Here is a 19,001-nt window from a genome sequence, read left to right as displayed (position 1 = left end):
GTTGGACTGCCAGCTGGAGGTGGGCGGCAGCGCCTGCCCCTGCGCCAGGAAACGGTTGACTTCCTCCTCCCCGGCGAACTCGGCCAGGATGGTAGTGTTTCCCAGGACACACCTGAGGGCAGGAACACACGCTGCGGTGAGGAGGGAGGGCTTTTAGGGGAGCAAAAATGATCCCAGGCTGGGGGAGCTGGGGTTGCTCAGCCTGGAGAGGAGAAGGCTCCAGGGAGACCTTCTGGGGGCCTTTCAGGACTTAAAGGGGGCTGACAGAAAGCTGGGGACAGGCCTTTCAGCAGAGTCTGTTGTGGCAGGGCAAGGGGGGGGGAGTTTCTACTCGAACACCTTGCTCCCTTTCAGACAGCAGCCAGGAATTCAGACTAGCTAGAAGGAAGAAATTTGTTACACTGAGGGTGGTGAGCCCCTGGCCCAGGCTGCCCAGAGAGGTGGCTGCTGCCCCATCCCTGGAACCATTCCAGGGGAGGTTGGCCGGGGCTCTGAGCAACCTGCTCTAGTTGCAGGGGACTGTGTTGACTTCAGGTGGTTTGGACTGCATGACCTTGAAAGGCCCCCTGCAACCCAAACCACTCTAGGATTCTATGAAAGAAGGCGTGCAAAGGGCACTTGTGGAAATACCCAAGTTGGATACAAATCCATGTTGCCCCCCAAGCTGGAACTGAGGTGAAGAGTTAGGCCACATCTGCTCACCTTTAGCAATCCCAGTCTCTTAAACAAAGACTTCTCTATCCTATTTTCTATTTACCTTTCTATTCACTCCCTTTTAGGGAGTTATAGAGAGCAAGAAGGTCTCACCTGAGCCTCCTTCTCTCCAGGCTCTACACACCCCCAAGTCTGTTTTTCACCTCCTATTGTTCTGAATGCTGTTTTGTACTATTCAATTAAGGAATGGTCAACAATTAAAAAGCAACATGATCACTAAAGCATTTATTACTACTACAATTTCTGTTAATCGGGTTGGCAATGGTAAGGTAGCTGCAACTTTATTTACAGAGTAACCACTGCTCATAAATTTTTAAGGATAGGGCAGGTCGTCAGGCCAGTAGTACAGCTAGTTCCAAACAATGTTCCTGCTCAGATCAGTATTTTTCATTATGCTCATGCTATAACATGCTGATAAAGAAAATTGCTTTCTAACTCTAAGAACCTAAGTATTCTTTTGAAACGTCAGTCTCTATATGCTTAATCCTCCCTAATGTCACTGCTTTTATCACTCAAATCCTCCAGCTCTTGCGTAGTATACCAATTAGTTCCAAGGATTTTAAAACACCTAAAAAGCACACTTTGTTGTCCTTCCTTTCAATTTCTTTCGTAACTCCTTTAAAAAAGGTGACCACCATGAACATATTCTTCATTAATCATTGTCTTGTCCTTTCTGTTGCTCTCTAAAGCTGAAACCTCGTCTCATGCTCTGAGATTCCTTTGGAATTCTTATTACTTCTTGCAAATTCTTTGCTGCCTTAGAGTTGACAAATCCTTACTGAGCACATTATTAAAGGTGACTCTGGATTATCAGGTTTTGTAATGACCTCTTATTCAGCAGTATATGAGTATCTAGTCCCCAATTATTTGTTCTCTCTCTCACCAGGTAATTTTGAAAATCAGATTAAACTAACCAGTGATCAATTCCGTGTCCTACCAAATAAATACAAAAACAGTTTCTGAGGTAAAACTGGCTTCGAAACAAAGGGAAGAGAGAACAGAAACGTACATATGCAGAGACTTCTGGGCCTTGGCTGCTTCCTCCTTGGAACTGTACCGGACCACAGCATTCCCTTGCGTCAGGTTCAAGTGGAATGTTATTAGAGGGCCATGTTGCAAACACAGCGTCCGCAGCGTGGAACCATCAATCTGGTAAGAGGGAAGGGGGGGAAAGGTCACCTGTATTGTTGTCATTTTACTTTAAATGCTTCTTGTTGCTAGCTAAACAAGTTTTAAAAGCTAAAGAATAAGTAACAGGTGGAAGGAAAAAAAAACCCAGGTTTTGTTCCGTAAGAAGAATTTAGTTATAGACTTCTCACTGTCTTCATTGAGTGAGATAGTATCTCTTTAAGACTTCGCTACCATCCAGTACACAAAATTTCCCCATTTAGGTTATACACATATCTATCATTAAAAGTCCACAGAAATTTTAAAAACAAGTCCAGAAATAAGTAAAACAAAACTCACATTATTCATAAATATAACTAAATTTTCCCCAAGATTAATCTGAGTGTGTACAGTCAAGGCTTTGTGGGCTTCTGTTCTTCCTCCTTGTAAAGGACACTACGTGGAGGACTAGAGAACTGGACAGACTTAGAATAAAAAAAAAAATGCCAACCCCTAGGAAAATCAGATTTTACATCTCTATATGTGCTTTAAAACATCATTCACCTCTAAATTTACACATACATAAATGGTGCACATGGAATGACTAATTACAGTCCTAAAAGATCATAATTGATTTGACAGCACTTTGAAAACCTAACAAATTCCCTGTAGAAGACAGACACTTGTAATAAATGCAGAGTAATTATTTTCCCTTCAAATGAACCAAATGACCATAGATGATAAATGTTCTTCTTATCTCTTAAACATGACAGGTCTCTTTCCATAACCAGCTCTGTAGGATTCTAGGTACCTGGGGTGTGAGGTTTCGAAGAACCAGCCAGCTGCTCGTTCTCCCTGAGCTGTCAGTACTCCAGGCAGAACCTACGACACAAATCCCACAACAAACCATTTTATCATGGTGCGCAGAGTGTATTACAAGAAGAAAACTTTCTCTGGAATCCCAACGGGCTAGCCAGTGTTACTGCTACTGAGAACAAAACCCACAGCAGTTTCCCCATGCCTTGATTGATTTGCTGAATGAAAACCTCCTTTTGTCACCTTTAGGAGACGTGTGGCATTTTTTCACATTCCCACAATAACCATTAGAAACCTAGCAGATGTAGGTATGACACTGCATCTTCAGCTTACATTAGAATTAATCTGGAAGACACATTTTAAAAGCAATTCAGATGTCCAGGCTCAGATTGCTGCTCGCTATTAAAGATTTTTATAGCACTGCAGCATTCTGCTGTCTTGCCAGTGATAGATTAATGGACATGACTTACTCAAAACAGCTATTTCTGCACTGACAATGTTCTGATTAAAGAGACAAGGACATAACCAACGAAACCTGCTTTTCCAGCCGCAGCCTGGTGTTTTACAATGAGGAACTGTACAGGCTTGGTATTTATGAGTGGCATTTGAGAAACCGCAGCACTCCTGTAGTCACATGTGTGACCACACTCAGGCTCCAGGGAATCCTGGCATCAGCTGCATCTGCCCACCAGGTGGGGTTTTGGTGAGGAAAACAGATAGAAAAGAAATGGCAAGAAGGAATAACATTTAATTCCCAGCTTAGTGAAAGCAGATTAATAGAATAGCTCTATAACATAGGTGTATTACTTGCTTTGGAAGCTGCTGATACTTCACAAACACGAGATATATAGATACGTATAGATAGATCCATGCTTTCTCATATTTGTATTTAAGCAAAAGAATGATGTCTAAAAGGGTCTGCATGAAAAAACTGTATTCCATGAGGGGCCTACAATGCCATCAGGTCCTAAATGCTTCACATCCATGCTCTAAAAATGTGGTCCATATTAAATTCCATGGGCCGATTCAATCATCTTGAAGCCTTATAGGCAGTCGTAAATCATACCACAAAAGAAGAAATAAGATATTTTAGAAATTAAGGAAACGAAAAAAAAAAAGCAGTTGGCATGGAATAATTTGGCAATTTCTATGTAAAATTACTAATATGACCACCTAAAAGGTGACAGCTTCACTTACAACTTGTCCTAACTAAAACACATATTGGCTTCATCCCCCAAATGGACATACTCAACTTGTATTAAGCCTCAGGTTTAATACAAGTGAATGCAACTCTGGAGCCTGACACAGAGCTGTTGGTTGCCGCGCTATTGGAACACAGAATAAAAGCAAACAATTCCAGAAAGAAGGCAGAGTGGTGCTACAAAATAGAGAAGTCAAGAGTACCAGAGGAGTAAGAGCTGGTCCAACCCAGGGGACTGGCACCCCATGTGGATGATGGCTTGGTGTTTGTTAAGCCTGGAGGTGGTCTCGTAGGAGCAGTAGTGTTTCTGGGTACCTTCCAGAGTTCATGGGAGAGAGAGGCTTGTGTGTGAGAGATCGGGCCAGAGGACCATGTAGACTTGATGTCTGACAATTTACCTGCAATATTAAAAAAAAAAAAAAAAGTGTATTTTTAGTCAGCAGCAACTGTTAATCCAAGGAATCATCAAGTTTCTGCATTGACTATATTATTCCAGCTTTTCAGGAGGGAAAAGAGCGTTCTGTACCATCCAGTGACAGAATTCCTATACCCTTTGAACCTACTTACTCCAGTATTTACATTTTCAAAGAACGTTGGATGTAATGAATCTCACAACACCTGCTACACAGTTCCCTTTTGAAAATCCCCTACTATTTCACTTTCTTGTAAAAGATGATACATGAAAAAGAGACCAGAAGATGGACTTAAGTATTTGAAATCTAATTTAATCAAACCTATAATGAAACACTTCAAGATTGTCTAATAGAACTTAACCACTTTTTCCTGCACAAGTCATTTTATCTAATATAAAGTAACCATTATATCCATATGTTCTTCTGATATATTATTAAAATTCCAAAGATCAAAGATGAGCAGAAACTGTATTTCTCAATATTTGAAGTAACAGATACTCTTTTTTCCAAAAGTCTTTGAGGAAAATAAAGTCCTCAGAAGATAAGACTATAGCCCAACCTGTCCCTCTTTGTAACTTTCTCCAGTTCAGTTTATTTCCCTAACCAGTTTTTAAACTAGCACACTACTGCTCTTGCCAAATCAGAGTTTTTTAAAATAATACAAAAACATGAATATCAAATACAGTTTAGCATTCAGAGTGGCAGATAAAATTGATTCAAATTACAGGTACCAAAACAAACCCTCCTCTAGACTTGCATATCGTGCCTTTCTTCCTCATACCAACATACACTGTGAAATCAGAGAGTCCAATTTCCTTGTCACAGCAGAGTCCCACCATTACTCATATGAGCAGCACATGTTTGGTTGGAAAGGACTGAAATGGTCACATCGCTGCATCTTCTGCCAGAGCAGATGATACTGTGATTAAGCTGCCTTAATTCTTTCATGTTGATTGCAGACAGTCAGAAAATACTTGGTCTGACAGTCTAAGATGCAAAAATCTTGTGACTTTTATTTTAAACCAGGTTTGAACTGGCACGTTAAGCTGGTACTGAATCAGTGCTTTGCTTGAGGCAGCCACTGAGGTTTTTCTATTAGTCCTACAGTCAAATTTACCTAATCACAGAGCCTCAGTTATATACACATACACTCTCCCAACTGCCTCTCTTTATGTAGATCACATAACTCAATGGTTTTATACAGAATTATAAGAAATTAAGTGAAAGGGCAACCACTCTCTCATATTCTTACAAACTGCAGCAACAAAAATAATGTGGCTATGATAATGGAGACATTAACATGGGTAAGATGGCACGGGGGGAAAGGGGAAACTCTGAGTTTTGGAACTGGGCAGCTCAGCCTGTGATGCAGCACTGGATACATGCACACTACCATGGATTAGAGGTTGCTATGCCACTACTTCTCATGGGGTGAACACAAAGATTAGAGGACACTGCGGAAATATTTAAAGCAAATAAAGCAGAAATGAATGGCAGAGGAAAGAGAAGCAAGCCACTCCTTTCTTTTCCTTTCACTGGAGTAAAACCTTGCAAACAAACACTTCTTGTTTTGGATTCTGCAGTATGACCTGGAGGTTGCACCTTCTTTTATTCAGAGGATCAGTTGGATATGAAAATGCTACTACAGTCCATACAACAGCCCCAACAGGTATTTGTGATGGGATGAATTTAGGTAGCCAGTTCACAAGTAAAGTTTCCATGATTTGCAGAGAGAGAGACTCCAGAATTTATAGCTCATTACAAAGAATGGGATTAATTATTTAGACCACCCATAAGCTCAGCCATATAGAGGAGCATCAGTCCTTGGACTGACTATAAAAAAGACATTTAAGAGCCCCAACTCCTCTGAAGTCATGCAGAGCACCTCCTTGAGGTACTGCTGAACTTTTTCCCGAGCTGAAAATGGTTCACTTCTAACACTGAGTTGATTAGCAACTTTTTTTATCAGCTCTTACTGGGAGGGTCTAGAGAGGTGTTTCTACTGAGGTCCCAGACAATATTCCCCCTCCAGGTTGCAATGGAAATAGTCATTAAGAGATCTCAATGCCAATACAGAGCGATGGCATGTGGCACCAAGTGGAATAAATCCATTTTTCCTTAGCACAATTCCAGGCATACCAGCCAATGCTTACCACTGCAGAGCTGCCAGGAGAGCTGCCTACCTAACACAGGACTGAAAATAAATAGGCTTCTAGCGCAGCTCTACTGTAGTAACTAGGAAAGGGCTTTCTAGGGCCTTTTTGTCAGAAAGCAGGAGGCTGTGGAAGCAGAAAGGCCATTTTTCCTACCTGCAATGCTAGGTGCAGATGCAATGCTGCTGAAAGAGCTACTGTAGCCGGAGGCACTAAGCGGCCAGGCACTCGATGAAGGCAGCGTGGCATTCTGAGATGATGTTGGGGATGACCCTGCAGAACCAGCAGAGAAGCAACTAAGAAAGATGGGCATAATGATGTTTGGCGTGACATAAGCATATCTGTTACGTGCAAATACAAACCATGCAAGGTATTTTCCTTAATCAGCTTGGTCTCTGAGGTCTAGGAATGAAATGTTATAGAAAGCATGAGAAAGTGAGGCAGAAGTCTTAAGTAGAAAAGAAAGCTGGCTCAGTAGCAAATGTCCTAACACCTGTGCAGAAGGCAAATTCTGCATTTCCTTTAAGATACATGACTCTCTTAAAAAAAAACCCAATGCTAAATTCTTTAGGCTCAGGGAACAGGCTTCATTTATAAAGGTGCTCTGTGGGCTGACTAAGGCATGGCAACTGAACAGACGTATATGATAAACTAGCCTCTTACCATGGCTGATTTGTCCTAAATTACTGGAGGTAAGCACTTCTACATCCTAATGCCCACAAACATCTTTAGATTTTTGCAGACTTTCAATAAAGCAGGGATATATTTTAGCAATCTCTTCTCGAACTGATGACATTAAATGAAATAGCCTGAAACCATCTTGGTAAATTATTTACAATCTGAGGAGCTATCTAAGCAAACATACAATTTCCTTAGTGGCAGCAAATGAAAGAAGCTGAACATAAAATAAAATATCTTCATTAAAAAGACCAGAAGAGCTGGGATTATCCTCTCTAGCCACCAAGAAAATTAAACATGTATCCTAGGTGACATCACTCCTGACATAGATAGCTACACTGTGATACTGAACCATCTTTAACTGACTAATAAAAATAGGTGAATTTTTTGGACAAGACCACTGTACTGAGGTAGAAAGGAGGAAGTAAAGGATTCTCTGACTCCTAACAGCTCAGTAAAAAAAAAACAGGCTATATTTTCAACAGAAACAGCAACCAACCAAGCCAACCAAGACTCAGTGTGCTCTGAAGGACAGCAACACAGGTATCAGTCCCAAGCAAAATAACTCTGTGCCAAGGCTGCCTCTGGAAATAATCTATTCCCCAGGCAGGAGTGAGGGAATTATATCAGATTCCAAGAGCCATATGACCCCAGAGCTGTAACTGTTCCTCATTCCACATGGCTAAGACTTTCAGCTCACAGCAGCCGATGCTGCAGAGCTTCATTGGCAAACATGGGAAACCAAAAATCAACCCCAAAGCTTAGCTTTTGTCTGTCAGTGTGCAGTGCAAGGACAGCGTACACAACAGTCTGGCCCTTTGGTGGAGATCAGCTCTGCTAAGATGATCTGGGGGCTCAAAGACAATCTCCTTCTGGCAGCATGCCACGAAAGCCACAATCTCATATGGAGGGGTACTGACAAGAACAGATAATTCTACCTAGGAATAAACACTTAGCTTGTATGAGTAAAAGGAAATGGATTCAGCAACTACATTTTTAATTAAAATTGTATTATTAACAAGCTAGAAAGCCAATGAGGAAAGGAAGCACACACAGGCCCCAACAGTCACTGCTTTTCAGAATGTTTTGGCCCTTAAGGGCCTGTTTACTTCTGCAAAGATCATCTATACTGACCCTTTCTAAGTAGCCTCATTATTTCTTCAATCCACAGACAGATTATCCACCAACAAAGCTAATGTACACTTTCCTTCTATGAAGAAGGAAGACCTGTAGTAGGTCTCACCTACCCTACATGTACAGCTCTGCAGGGCTAGGCTTTGGCTTCAAGGGAGCATTTCTTGGGCACACCATACCTGAACTGTGACTGAACTATGTCTGTATACTTTTCCTAACTTCAACCTATCCAGGTTGCCTGCCTCTTGAAGTACATTTGGGTCATTAAAAGTTAATTCAGCGTTACTCATGCATACAAATACTTCATGCTTCAGCTTAAATAAAGACTGCTTTCTGGGAAGAGACAACTAAGACCACTCAGGGCAATGAAAACCCCGCCTCCTTGCCCTCACGTTTCACACCCCTTCACCCCAGGTAACAAACCCTGAGCTGGAAACCCATTTCAAGGACTGATTTACAATCTGCACAGACAGGACAAGTGTGACTATCAGAACAAAATCCACATTTTTTTAAGACTGACAGGTCCTTCCATACAACCCGAGTGTACTACTCCTCTGCATATGGGAGTGCTCTGACAGACTGCAGGGAACTTCCCTATTTTGGCACACTGATCATAACAAAATGAAGCCACCTTTCCCTTGATCCACTTCCAGTATCTCTATTTAACAAGTAGCATAGTCCCAATGGTTTGGGTTGTCTTTTTTTTTTTTTTTAAGAGTTTACCCTTTTAACTCTGGAGTAAGCACTGCCAAGACAAAAGGAATGGAACTGGCACTGGGAAATACTATTATAGCTAATTCCCTACTTTTTTCTTTTCTTTGATGGTTCTGAGGATAGAACAGCTCCGACTGATGATTGATCCTTTAATAAAGCTACAACTAATTAGTGTGACAGAAGCCTGCAGCCTCAGTAACCACCATGGAACTTTTTGCATTGCTTATTCTGAATGTTTCACAAAATGTAAGAGCTTAGTCAATATGGACAGTGAAATCTTGTTCAAAACAAAGTGTTACAGGTTACAAAACCTTCTCATGATCACAGAAGTTTATATTACATCACAGCCTCTTCCAGGATAAAAATATCTACATTCCCATGGAAAACCAGAAGCTTCTTAGTCCCATATTTAAATCTAATATTTCTGGATTTTCAGTGAAAGTTCAGAGCAGATGCATTATTAGATTATGATTACATGCAAAAATAGACTACATCCATAATATAGGAAGTCAACTTTTTTGGAAAGAAAAAAGTATACACAGACGTGGAAGGAATTTGTGTGTTTACCTCCACTCTTGAGAAGATAGCGATTAACATCCTGTATCGTGGTGTTTATGGTAGGCCCAGTTGGAACACTTCCAGGAGTGACATCAGGGTCATTTTCAGGATCAATATTCTGCAGTCCTTTCCAGGGCACTCCTGGATGAAACTCTATTTCAAAGATAATAAAGAGTACATCAATTCATAATTCTCCTGTATACCAGAAGGCATGTGGATTCACTAAATAAAACCAACGCTGCATTTGAAGGACATCAGTTAAACACAAAGGCTTTGTGCTTGGTTACCTGGTGGCCAGTTTATGCTGGAGCCATTGGAAATTTTATCACTATCAGTTTTGGCACGTGACCAGCTGTGAGGAACAGCTACAGGCGGACTGGCAGGAGATTCACTGTTCTGCATCAGATCATACCGGCTGTAAGAGTCATCAATGGAGGACTTGCCTGGAGGACCAATACTTAAACCTCCAGGTATAGCACCTGTGATGAATGAAACGGAGAGGCTTTCTTTAGGAGAGGGACTCATTTTGGGTATGGAATTTCAGCAGTCCCTACATTTTGTTCTTATTTTCCTTCTGTACTACCCAAATATAAAAGAAAATTAAAGTATAAACACAGTAAGAAAGGTTTAGTGGCCTCTGAAGCCCTACTAGGAGTTACAGCTGTAACATAAATTCTTGGTACAATCTAGACAGTCAAGTTAAAGAAATTCACATTACTGTCAAAAACAGACCAAGGAATTCAAATCTTTACACTGATGGTAAACAGGAATTTGCTGAGACAGCATACTAAGAAATATCACTGGAGGCAAGCTCTCTTTTCATCCTTCTCTAGGTATTCATTGCTGACATGAAGGATGACCTGACAGGGCCATTCTCACGTTCCTACAAACTATCAAACAACAATTTGACATAAAGCAGTACAGCTACTTGCAGAATAAAAAAAGCTTACTTTATAAGAAATAATTCATGCTGGTCACAATAAAATCCAGGATACAATAAAGTTAACAGAGTGCCATGTTCTAACAATCAGCTTGGTACAGGAAATAAAGGAATAAAAGACTCAGGATACTGGAGGCGTTAGGGATAAAGGTGTTCAAACAGATTAGCAATTGCTTCTGGAAAAATATGAAATCTGTGTTCCTAACTCCCAGGGTGGGTAATTATGTAATCCATCACGCCTTTGTACAGGACTGGCTGCGAAAGGTTCAGGATATCAGGAAAACTGTGGGAGAAAACCAATGTAAAGTTTTTTTGGATTGAAGGTATGCAGATGTGGAGTATGGAGAAGCTTGTGGGACTTGTTTTGCCAACACTAATGGCTTGCTCTACTTGAACCCCTTGTTCTGAGCAACAAAATTCAGCAAATGATGGAAATCACATTCCTACATTGCATGCAGGAAGTGATAGCTGCAAGCACTTCAATGCTCTGCTGAATGCAACTGCAGAAATCATCTGAAAAAGGCTTGAGTCTCTGTACCAAGCAGTTATGTATGAGCACTTACTAAAAGTAGTAACGTGAGAAAAAAAAATTACAGTCCCAATGGCTCAAGTCTCAAGAGCCAGACCAACCCAGAGATTAAATGCACATACCGTGCTTGCTGGAGTTCTGGTCAAGAGAAGAAGCAGCACTAGACAGATTATCCATTGAGTTGGGGTGTGTCCACTGAGGAAGGCGAGACTGGGACTGAGAAGTGTCCTTCACTGACAAACCACCAGTAATGTCCATGTTGTTTACATTCATGTTCGGGTTCAGTCCAGCTAAGGGGAAATAGGTCATTAGGTATCCATGATAGAAAGCAGAATAATATATCCATAATAGAATGCAGAATTAAAAGATGTGTTTAAGATTCCAGCTACAGAAATTAATAAACATTGATATTTAGACATCTGTACATATATGTAGCAATGTACTCTGCACACTTTCAACCTGCTGCCAAGAACTTTTGCTTTTATGGGAACACCACTATAACTCCTATGAGTTCAGAAAATGTTAAAACATTGCTACAAGGGAAAAAGAAAAAAGCTGTATGGGTAATACTATAAAGCTGTTCAGTATTACTACTTGCAGTTTCATCACTCGTCTTGGAAAAGGCATTCTGGAATGCTACCTCTAAACCAATGAAGAATTTGCAGCTTCTATTGCTAAGCCAAAGCACTCCTCATGTCCCACCAGCACACCCCCATGATGTCTGCCATCTTATTTTGCTAGCAACATTTTAAAAATCCCAAACAAAGCAACTAATTAAAAGGTCATACGAAAAGCTGGTTTTCACCAGAGCAGGTATTGTAGTATTTGGGCACCTATTTTGGATACACAGAACAAAATCACTCAGACCATATTTAAGGAATAATTTTGACATGTTTCTGTGGTATGAATCTGGGTCTTCTTTGATATATAATCCTGAATGTTAGAAGATCCCAGGAAGCTGAGCTACGTTAAGACCCTCTTAGACTTAGGCCTTCAATTCTTAATTCTTTTGCCTTCTGATGCTCCCTGCTGTAAGAGCTCACCACAGCAGTCAGAATTACCTTCTCCACTGCTGCATGGTAGATAAAGCTTGGCAATTCTATTGTACACCACAGAGAGAGAGTCACGACAAGATTAATTCCTTTGTCATAAATGAAGTCTGTAGCATACATCAAACAATCACAGAAAACAAGTCTGAAAGGTTCACTCTGTCTCAAGGCCAAACTGATTATTTTGATATCCATCATACTCGACAGACCTATGTTGAATCTACCACAGAATGACCAGTGAATATGATTTCAGGAACTTCCCCAATAATTTTCTCCAGCACTCTTATTTGCTTAAAGCAAATGAGCAACTCAGTGTTTCAATATCTCCTTTTTGCAACAGAAGTTCATTACTTCTTGCATTAGCCAAATGCAAGAAAACTTCTTTGAAGTTATCTTTTGTATGTTGAAGATTCCTCATGTCTCCTAAGTCTTCTCTTTAGACTACAGTAAGTGAAGGATGGCATCTTTCCCTTAGCAGTCATGTTTTTGAAACATCAATCATCTGCCCAACATTTGCTCTATTTCTTCAAACTGGACCCATATCTTTCTTGAAACAGCTTGACCAAAATTGATGCCTTCGCAGTGCTGATTAGAGTGGAAAGATGACTTTGCATGACTTCCAGATTATATTCCATTTACCAATATGACATTTGTGTATTTTACAACATAAAATCATTTTGGTTGGAGGAGACCTTTAAGAACCTTGAGTCTAACCATTAACCCAGCACTTCCAAGTCCACCACTAACCCATGTCCCTCAGCACCACATCTCGGAAACCCCTCCAGGGATGGGGACTCCACCACTGCCCTGGGCAGCCTGGCATAACCCTGGACAATCCTTCTGGGGAAGAAACTTTTCCTAGTGTCCAACCTAAATCTCCACTCGTGCAACTTGAGGTTGTTTCCTCTTGTCCTATCAATGATGATGATGATAATAATTTATATTTAGTTTATTAACAGCAGTATCTGTAGATGGTTAATTAAGCAAATCTTCTGTTCTGATACTTGTAGGCAGAGCACAGGTGAGCAAATACAGCCCACCTGAAGTGCTACCAGAGAAGCATTTAGTATCAGGACTTTGATTTATCATTTCAGCATTATTTAATAAACACATCATTTATATTTCTGCATTCGTTACACTGGGGAGCAAAACATTTAGATGCTGAATTAATGAAAGATACCCCCTCTGTCTTTTTCACACCAAGGTGCTTTAGAAAAGGACCCTTACCAAGAGGGTAAGGAGCAAAGGTGTTCGGTGAAGACTGTTGCTCTTTGGTCTGCAGGTCAGGTAGGCCGGGTGCCTGGGGATGGGGTGAAAAGCTATCCATGGCTGATTTGCCTGCAGAGGGGTGCAAAGATAGATGTGGAGGGGGAGGCTGCTGCTTCATAAGCAGGGCCTGGGCCAGCTGGCGCTGGTGCTGCTGGATCTGCTGCTGCATGTTATTGATTGTACGTGCAACCTGGCAAGAAAAAGAATCAATAAATGCTCAATGGAACAAAAAGACACTAGGTTTCTGGAGCTTTCCTCTACAGTGAGAAACACAATAGATCTCTTTACAAATAGAACTTGACTGTATTAAGGGTTGAAGAGCTTTCCTCCAATAACTGAATGCTGTGAAGTAGCTTTATTACTCTAGCAGTCCTTCCTTTTCTGCACTCAAGCCATGCACTACATCATTGTTTCCAAGGATGCTTTAGCTGCTTTGGTATAATGCAGTAAAATCTCTTTAAACTACTGAGACCAAATTCTAATGGTTTCATTAGATTGAACTGTCAGGCAAACCTACTTGCTGCTCCTGTTGTCTCATGGGTCCGGAAACATTACGCTGAGCCTGTAACATCTGCTGCTGGATTTGTAAACGTTGGTACGCCTACGAGACAGAGAGGAGAGGTCAGAGTCCTCACCTGCACACCAAGCCAAACAATCCTGCCTGAACTGCTCTGGTACATTATAAAGTAGAAACATTGTGGTTTTCTGAAAATAGCCCAGGAAGCAAAAGTAACAATCTTATTACAAATGTATTTTATAATATATTTAAGTCTAATATTTGTTGGTGGTGTTTTTTTAACCCAAATATCAATACTAAAACTGATGAGTAAGTTTGGAAGCAATAAGCGATCAATAAAGATAGGAACTTTTTATTTTCCTGAATAATTTGTAACAAAAAAACCCTCCAGAAATTAAAATAGAAGTTTATAATATTATACAAATAGGATAAATACCCATAAATATTTTTGATTTTGTCATGTTGAGTACTGACAATGCTTTGTATTTAATCAGTTGTGCTACTTTATTCCAGAAAAATTCCACAATTTTGATGTGGTTAACTAAGAATTAATTGTCTTTTTTCCTCCAGGTGTTTCTCTGCAACATGTGAATTTAAAATCCAAAGGAATTCTGTACAGATATTATTCAGGTAGCTGGGTACTGTTCTGTTATTACCATGGCACAAGATCAATGCTGTGCTCCCCAAAACTAAGAAACATAACCAGAGTGAATAATAGTATCAAACACTGTTACTAATGAAGGAGTTTGACTAACTCACAGATCAGCAACCAACCTAGTTTGTCATCCTCAAGTTTATGTTTAACTCTAGCAAATACAGACCTACTGTTAGCAGGATCCCTTTTGAAAACAGTCTTAAAATCCAGTTAAATATTTTCATACACACACATACAGATGTAAAATTTGCAAGTACAGCAAAAGTACACAACTTTTCAAAAACAAGTAGTTCTTATCACATGATGTGTTTAATATGCCTTCTGTTAATTCCAGGATATTCATCCTACACTTTATTATTTATTGACTGAGGTGCTCAGCACTGCTGAGATTTCTCTCCTGTTATGTTGTAACACTGAGTTGGTCAATCAGTTCCATACATTGGCATGTAACAGATTAGTGCTGCTTGACAATACTGTGTTACTCATACCACTACAAAGACAACAGACTTTTTAGTTCCACTGATCAGATATAAAGGATAATTATTCCAACAAATGACTATTTATAAAGCCTGAGGCAAAAATCGTGATTTTTGTTTTTTCACAAAGAAACTATCAAAGAAATCAGCATCTGGTTGTTGCATCTGTCACATCCGTTTAAAAATTTCGTTAGCCATTCTCTTACTGTATCTTCATGCCTTCAATTCTGATTTAGAGCTTATTTGCCATGTGTTTTAACTTACCAGCTGCAGCTGATAGAGCTGGTTCAACATCGTCATATGCTGAGGATTATTAATTGGCGAGGTTAACTGTGCAGGGCTGAGACCAATGTTTTTTGCTGCAAACTGCAAAAGCTGTGCTTGAACCTAAGAAAGAGCAGTGTATTAAACCTTGTACATTTATTTTTAACACTGGGAACTGGGTAAGCCATTAATAAGAGTCACAAGGCATCAGCTGGAAAATAGTACTATTATCAGAAGTAGTACTGTGAACTATCAAAATATTAACAAGAGGTTCTAATACAAATCTTAACCATACTCAAAGGTCCACTTATAGAAAAAAAGCCAAGAACAAATTAAAACAGCTCTCTAACAACACTACTTTGTGCAAAGAGGAACATGAGAGTGTGCCTGCATAGATTATGCACGTAACACACACGTGAGACCATCTTACCTATGTAACATCCTGGCTGGCTAGTAAATAAATCAACAGAGGCACAGCCAAGCCCCAGTAGCTACAAAGCCTCAGGAGCATGACAGAATGCATGTGGGGAGGACAGTGCATATGGAAGAGTTCCAGGGAAAGGGAAAATTTAGGAGTGGAAGTGCCAGCTAACCTGAGGGGATAGAAACTGAGGCACTTGAGCACGAAGACTAGGCTGGGATGAATTAAGAGGTTGCACTGGCGGTTGCTGCGGCTGTTGCATGGTCCTGGCTTGTGCTGCTCCGCTATTGCCAAACATACCCAGATTGCCACTCGGTATCTGCAGCAGGACGAGACAGACAGCAGCCCTTAAAGACATCACTCAACATAAAACCTGGCAGCTACTTGTCTGAGCAGTCTTTATCCTCAGTGATTATCACAGGCACAGATAAAGAAACCAGCACATAGACTGTATTGACAATCAGGTTTAGCATATGCAAAGATTGCCATGTTCCCTGCTGCCCAAACCTCCAAAACTTCGTACAGATGTCTGAAAACAAAGATAGCTGAAGCTGAAGATTGCTTTTGTAAGGATTCATAACCCCAGAGGGTCACAAGATGAACAATGAAACGTATTCGCCAAAAACGTCTGTATTTGTGTAGCAAAGGACACGAAAATGGAGTCATTAAACTTGCAGCATCCTAATCCTTAAATTAGCCAGGCATTTTCTGTACTTACTCATTTTACAGAGCTACTGATAATGGACATGTTATTAGTGCAGTCTCTGCTCTGGAAAGATCTGTTTATGCTTAATGGGCTCTAAGTGCTGGACAAGTATTGCTTTTAGAAAGCTAACTTTAAAAGAATATACGTAATAAAAGCCACCACAGAATGACTATGAAGTTTCCTGTGTTGTTATTTCTTCTCTTTGCTGGAATTTCAATTTATATGGCAAAACCAACTTTTTTTACAATCAACACTAGTTTAGGGCCTGTTGATGTCGTGGTGTTTATCGATCTGGCCCCAATGTTCTTTCCTTTTCTTTCCCTCTCAGCATGTTCCACCCAGGGGCCAACACACCCCTCATGCTCTATTGGACCAGAGGTGCTAGGAGCACAGTTTCTTTCTTACAACCTGTCAAAGCTACGAGCTGTCTTGACACTTAGAACAGGAATAAAAAAGCCCCCATCACTTCTCAACCCATTTCATCACTGGATAATTATGCCAGCCAGGAAAGACAAATTAGAGCAACATCTCTGCATAGTCTGTGACAATTAGCAACACCTCAAAAAAACCCAAAACCTCCCTTCAGTCCAGGCAGTACTTTGCCAGGGTACAGTGGTATAAATCCATAATACTAGTCTCTTCTCAGTGGATGCGTGCAATTAGCTGGCTAATTACAACTAAGCAGTTGTTTTATATCCTGTAACATGAAACATTCACACAGCAGGTAGTTTCTGGAGGTATTTTCTCCACTGATATGTCTTGTGAACAAAGATGTTGCACATGCTTTGTTTAAACCATTGCTTGTGCCTGGGGAAGTGATGGGCTCGAGCAGCGAGTCCGTGCGAGCTGAAACTTAATGTGGAATCTCCCCCAACAGCCTTACCTGTCTAGAAGAATTCAAGTTTTGCATGCCCAGCCCTGAGGCAATCCCGCCCAGGGTCTGATTAGGGAGTGCACTGTTTGAAAGGGGGAGCTTCAGGCTTGGTGAAGGCAAAAATGGTGAAGTAGTGGGCTCTTCCACTAGGCCGCCATCCTGATTGGAGAAAGAAAGGGTGAGCTGCATGCGGTGCCCACGAGCAGCCAGCCACAAAAGAGTGTCCCATGGAAATAGAGAAGGGCATGGATGAGTAAAAATATAAAAAAAAAAAAAGTATGAATAAACAGGGAATGAAAAGCATGGAGTGAAGGGAGAAGAAAGAGAGAAATAGGGTTAAGGTACTGTTTGTCTTTACTCTGTTACACTTAATCCCCAAGTGCACCATCACTCGCCCACCTCTCCAGAAGGAAAGGAGAGACTCTAGCAACTCATCACAGAGCTGTCATGTGGCCATCTCCTCCTCCCCCTTTAGATTTTATCTTCTCTTCTCCACCAGATTGAACAGTGGAAAGGGAAGAGACCCAGCACATTTCAGGGAAGTCTTCTGCCAGTTTGCTAAACTCCCAGCAGTGGAGCACAGCCACGTACTGCCTTTGCTAACCCAGAACTTGGGAAAGGCCAGATCAGCTTATTTGACATGTCTGCATTTGGTTTCACATCATAGCTCTGCTCCTAAAAAAGCATTTTTGCATTAATCCCCTTTCCTGAGACACATGAGCCTCTTTTAATATTCACATAGTGCTGAGTTATTATTATCCATGATGAAACATTACACCCCAAAACATCCAACGAACATAAAACCACTTAAAACCAATAATGTTTGTCTGTGTAGCCTTCCCAGGAAAGTGATTAAGACACTGCCTGAACGTCCCTCAGGAGGAGGCAGATTTCAGCAAGGCATAAGGAAACCCTCTGATAACTGGGCTGTGAGGAACCACGGCTGCACAGAAGGCAGCCCCTGTGGGGGGCACACAGCAAGTCAGAAAATAAAATAAATCATATAATCCCCAATCAAACAGGTAGATATCTAGCTCCTATTACAGTGGGGTAGCAAGTTCTATCTCAAACTGAGCTTTGATGTCTGGGAAGCCTGCGGCAAGCATGATCAAATAACACTGTGTACAAAGTACAGCTCCAAAAACAGGCAGAGTGAAAAATCTTTAATTTGCAGTGTGCTGGACTGGTGTTTTTCAGGCAATATATTCACTGCAAAGAAAGGCTTTTAAATAGGTGAGGAGCTAGGTTATTTCAACCAATAAATTCAATGACCCAGAAGATTATGAGATACTGACAAACCTCCTTTTTAAACAAAGGAGCCCAGACCACTAACCAGATACCCAAATGGCCTAATGCAGCAAGCTTGCTCAGTAAATTTTATGTCCTAAGTTAATCCTGAAAAATGCATTTTCAACAGCTCTCCTTTGATGCAAAGAAAAAGTTTCTTTACTATCGGCCATGTGACACTTGACATGCTATCTGACTATCCTGAGGGGGACACTGACATTTTCTAATGATATCCCCAAGGCCTTTCAGTTCTAGATATTTTACATTCTACTGGACATCAGTCACACTCCACAAACAACTGCAGCTTGCCTGACAGTAACAGGTTCAAGGATTTCTCCTTAGATCACAGACATATGTTTACAATTCTGCCCTTCCCACTTTCAAGTGAAAATAATTTCAAGCTTTGTGCGTGCTCTCTCCTTCAGCTGCCATCAGGTCCTATGTGAACAGACCTACTGACCATCAAATGCCATCCCTCTCTGCCCCCAAAAGTTAGTCAAGTCTTGTCTCGTTGACATTATTTTTC

The 19,001-nt window shown here is 40.8% G+C and overlaps 1 protein-coding gene across 1 annotated transcript in view; it reads right to left on the bottom strand.

Annotated features, from left to right (window-relative positions):
- Positions 1-3: 3 nt before the first annotated feature.
- TNRC6C (trinucleotide repeat containing 6C) overlaps positions 4-19,001 on the bottom strand; it is a gene marked incomplete at its 3' end in the record, with an annotated part of 43,563 nt that continues 24,565 nt past the window's right edge. Inside the window, exons 9-21 of the mRNA XM_008935491.1 lie at positions 17,198-17,347; positions 15,781-15,927; positions 15,188-15,310; positions 13,793-13,876; positions 13,234-13,465; positions 11,080-11,247; positions 9,776-9,967; positions 9,498-9,641; positions 6,561-6,677; positions 4,042-4,236; positions 2,633-2,703; positions 1,724-1,863; positions 4-112 (exon numbers count right to left, since the gene is read on the bottom strand). Of these exons, the coding sequence (XP_008933739.1) occupies positions 4-112; positions 1,724-1,863; positions 2,633-2,703; positions 4,042-4,236; positions 6,561-6,677; positions 9,498-9,641; positions 9,776-9,967; positions 11,080-11,247; positions 13,234-13,465; positions 13,793-13,876; positions 15,188-15,310; positions 15,781-15,927; positions 17,198-17,347 (1,872 nt within the window). The remainder of the gene's footprint in view (positions 113-1,723; positions 1,864-2,632; positions 2,704-4,041; positions 4,237-6,560; positions 6,678-9,497; positions 9,642-9,775; positions 9,968-11,079; positions 11,248-13,233; positions 13,466-13,792; positions 13,877-15,187; positions 15,311-15,780; positions 15,928-17,197; positions 17,348-19,001) is intronic.

The sequence above is a fragment of the Merops nubicus genome, unplaced genomic scaffold (assembly GCF_000691845.1).
Source record: "Merops nubicus isolate BGI_N331 unplaced genomic scaffold, ASM69184v1 scaffold39462, whole genome shotgun sequence".
NCBI classification, from domain to species: domain Eukaryota; kingdom Metazoa; phylum Chordata; class Aves; order Coraciiformes; family Meropidae; genus Merops; species Merops nubicus.
The sequence above is the reverse complement of the archived record's forward strand: the minus strand, read 5'-3'. Positions and strand labels throughout refer to the sequence as shown.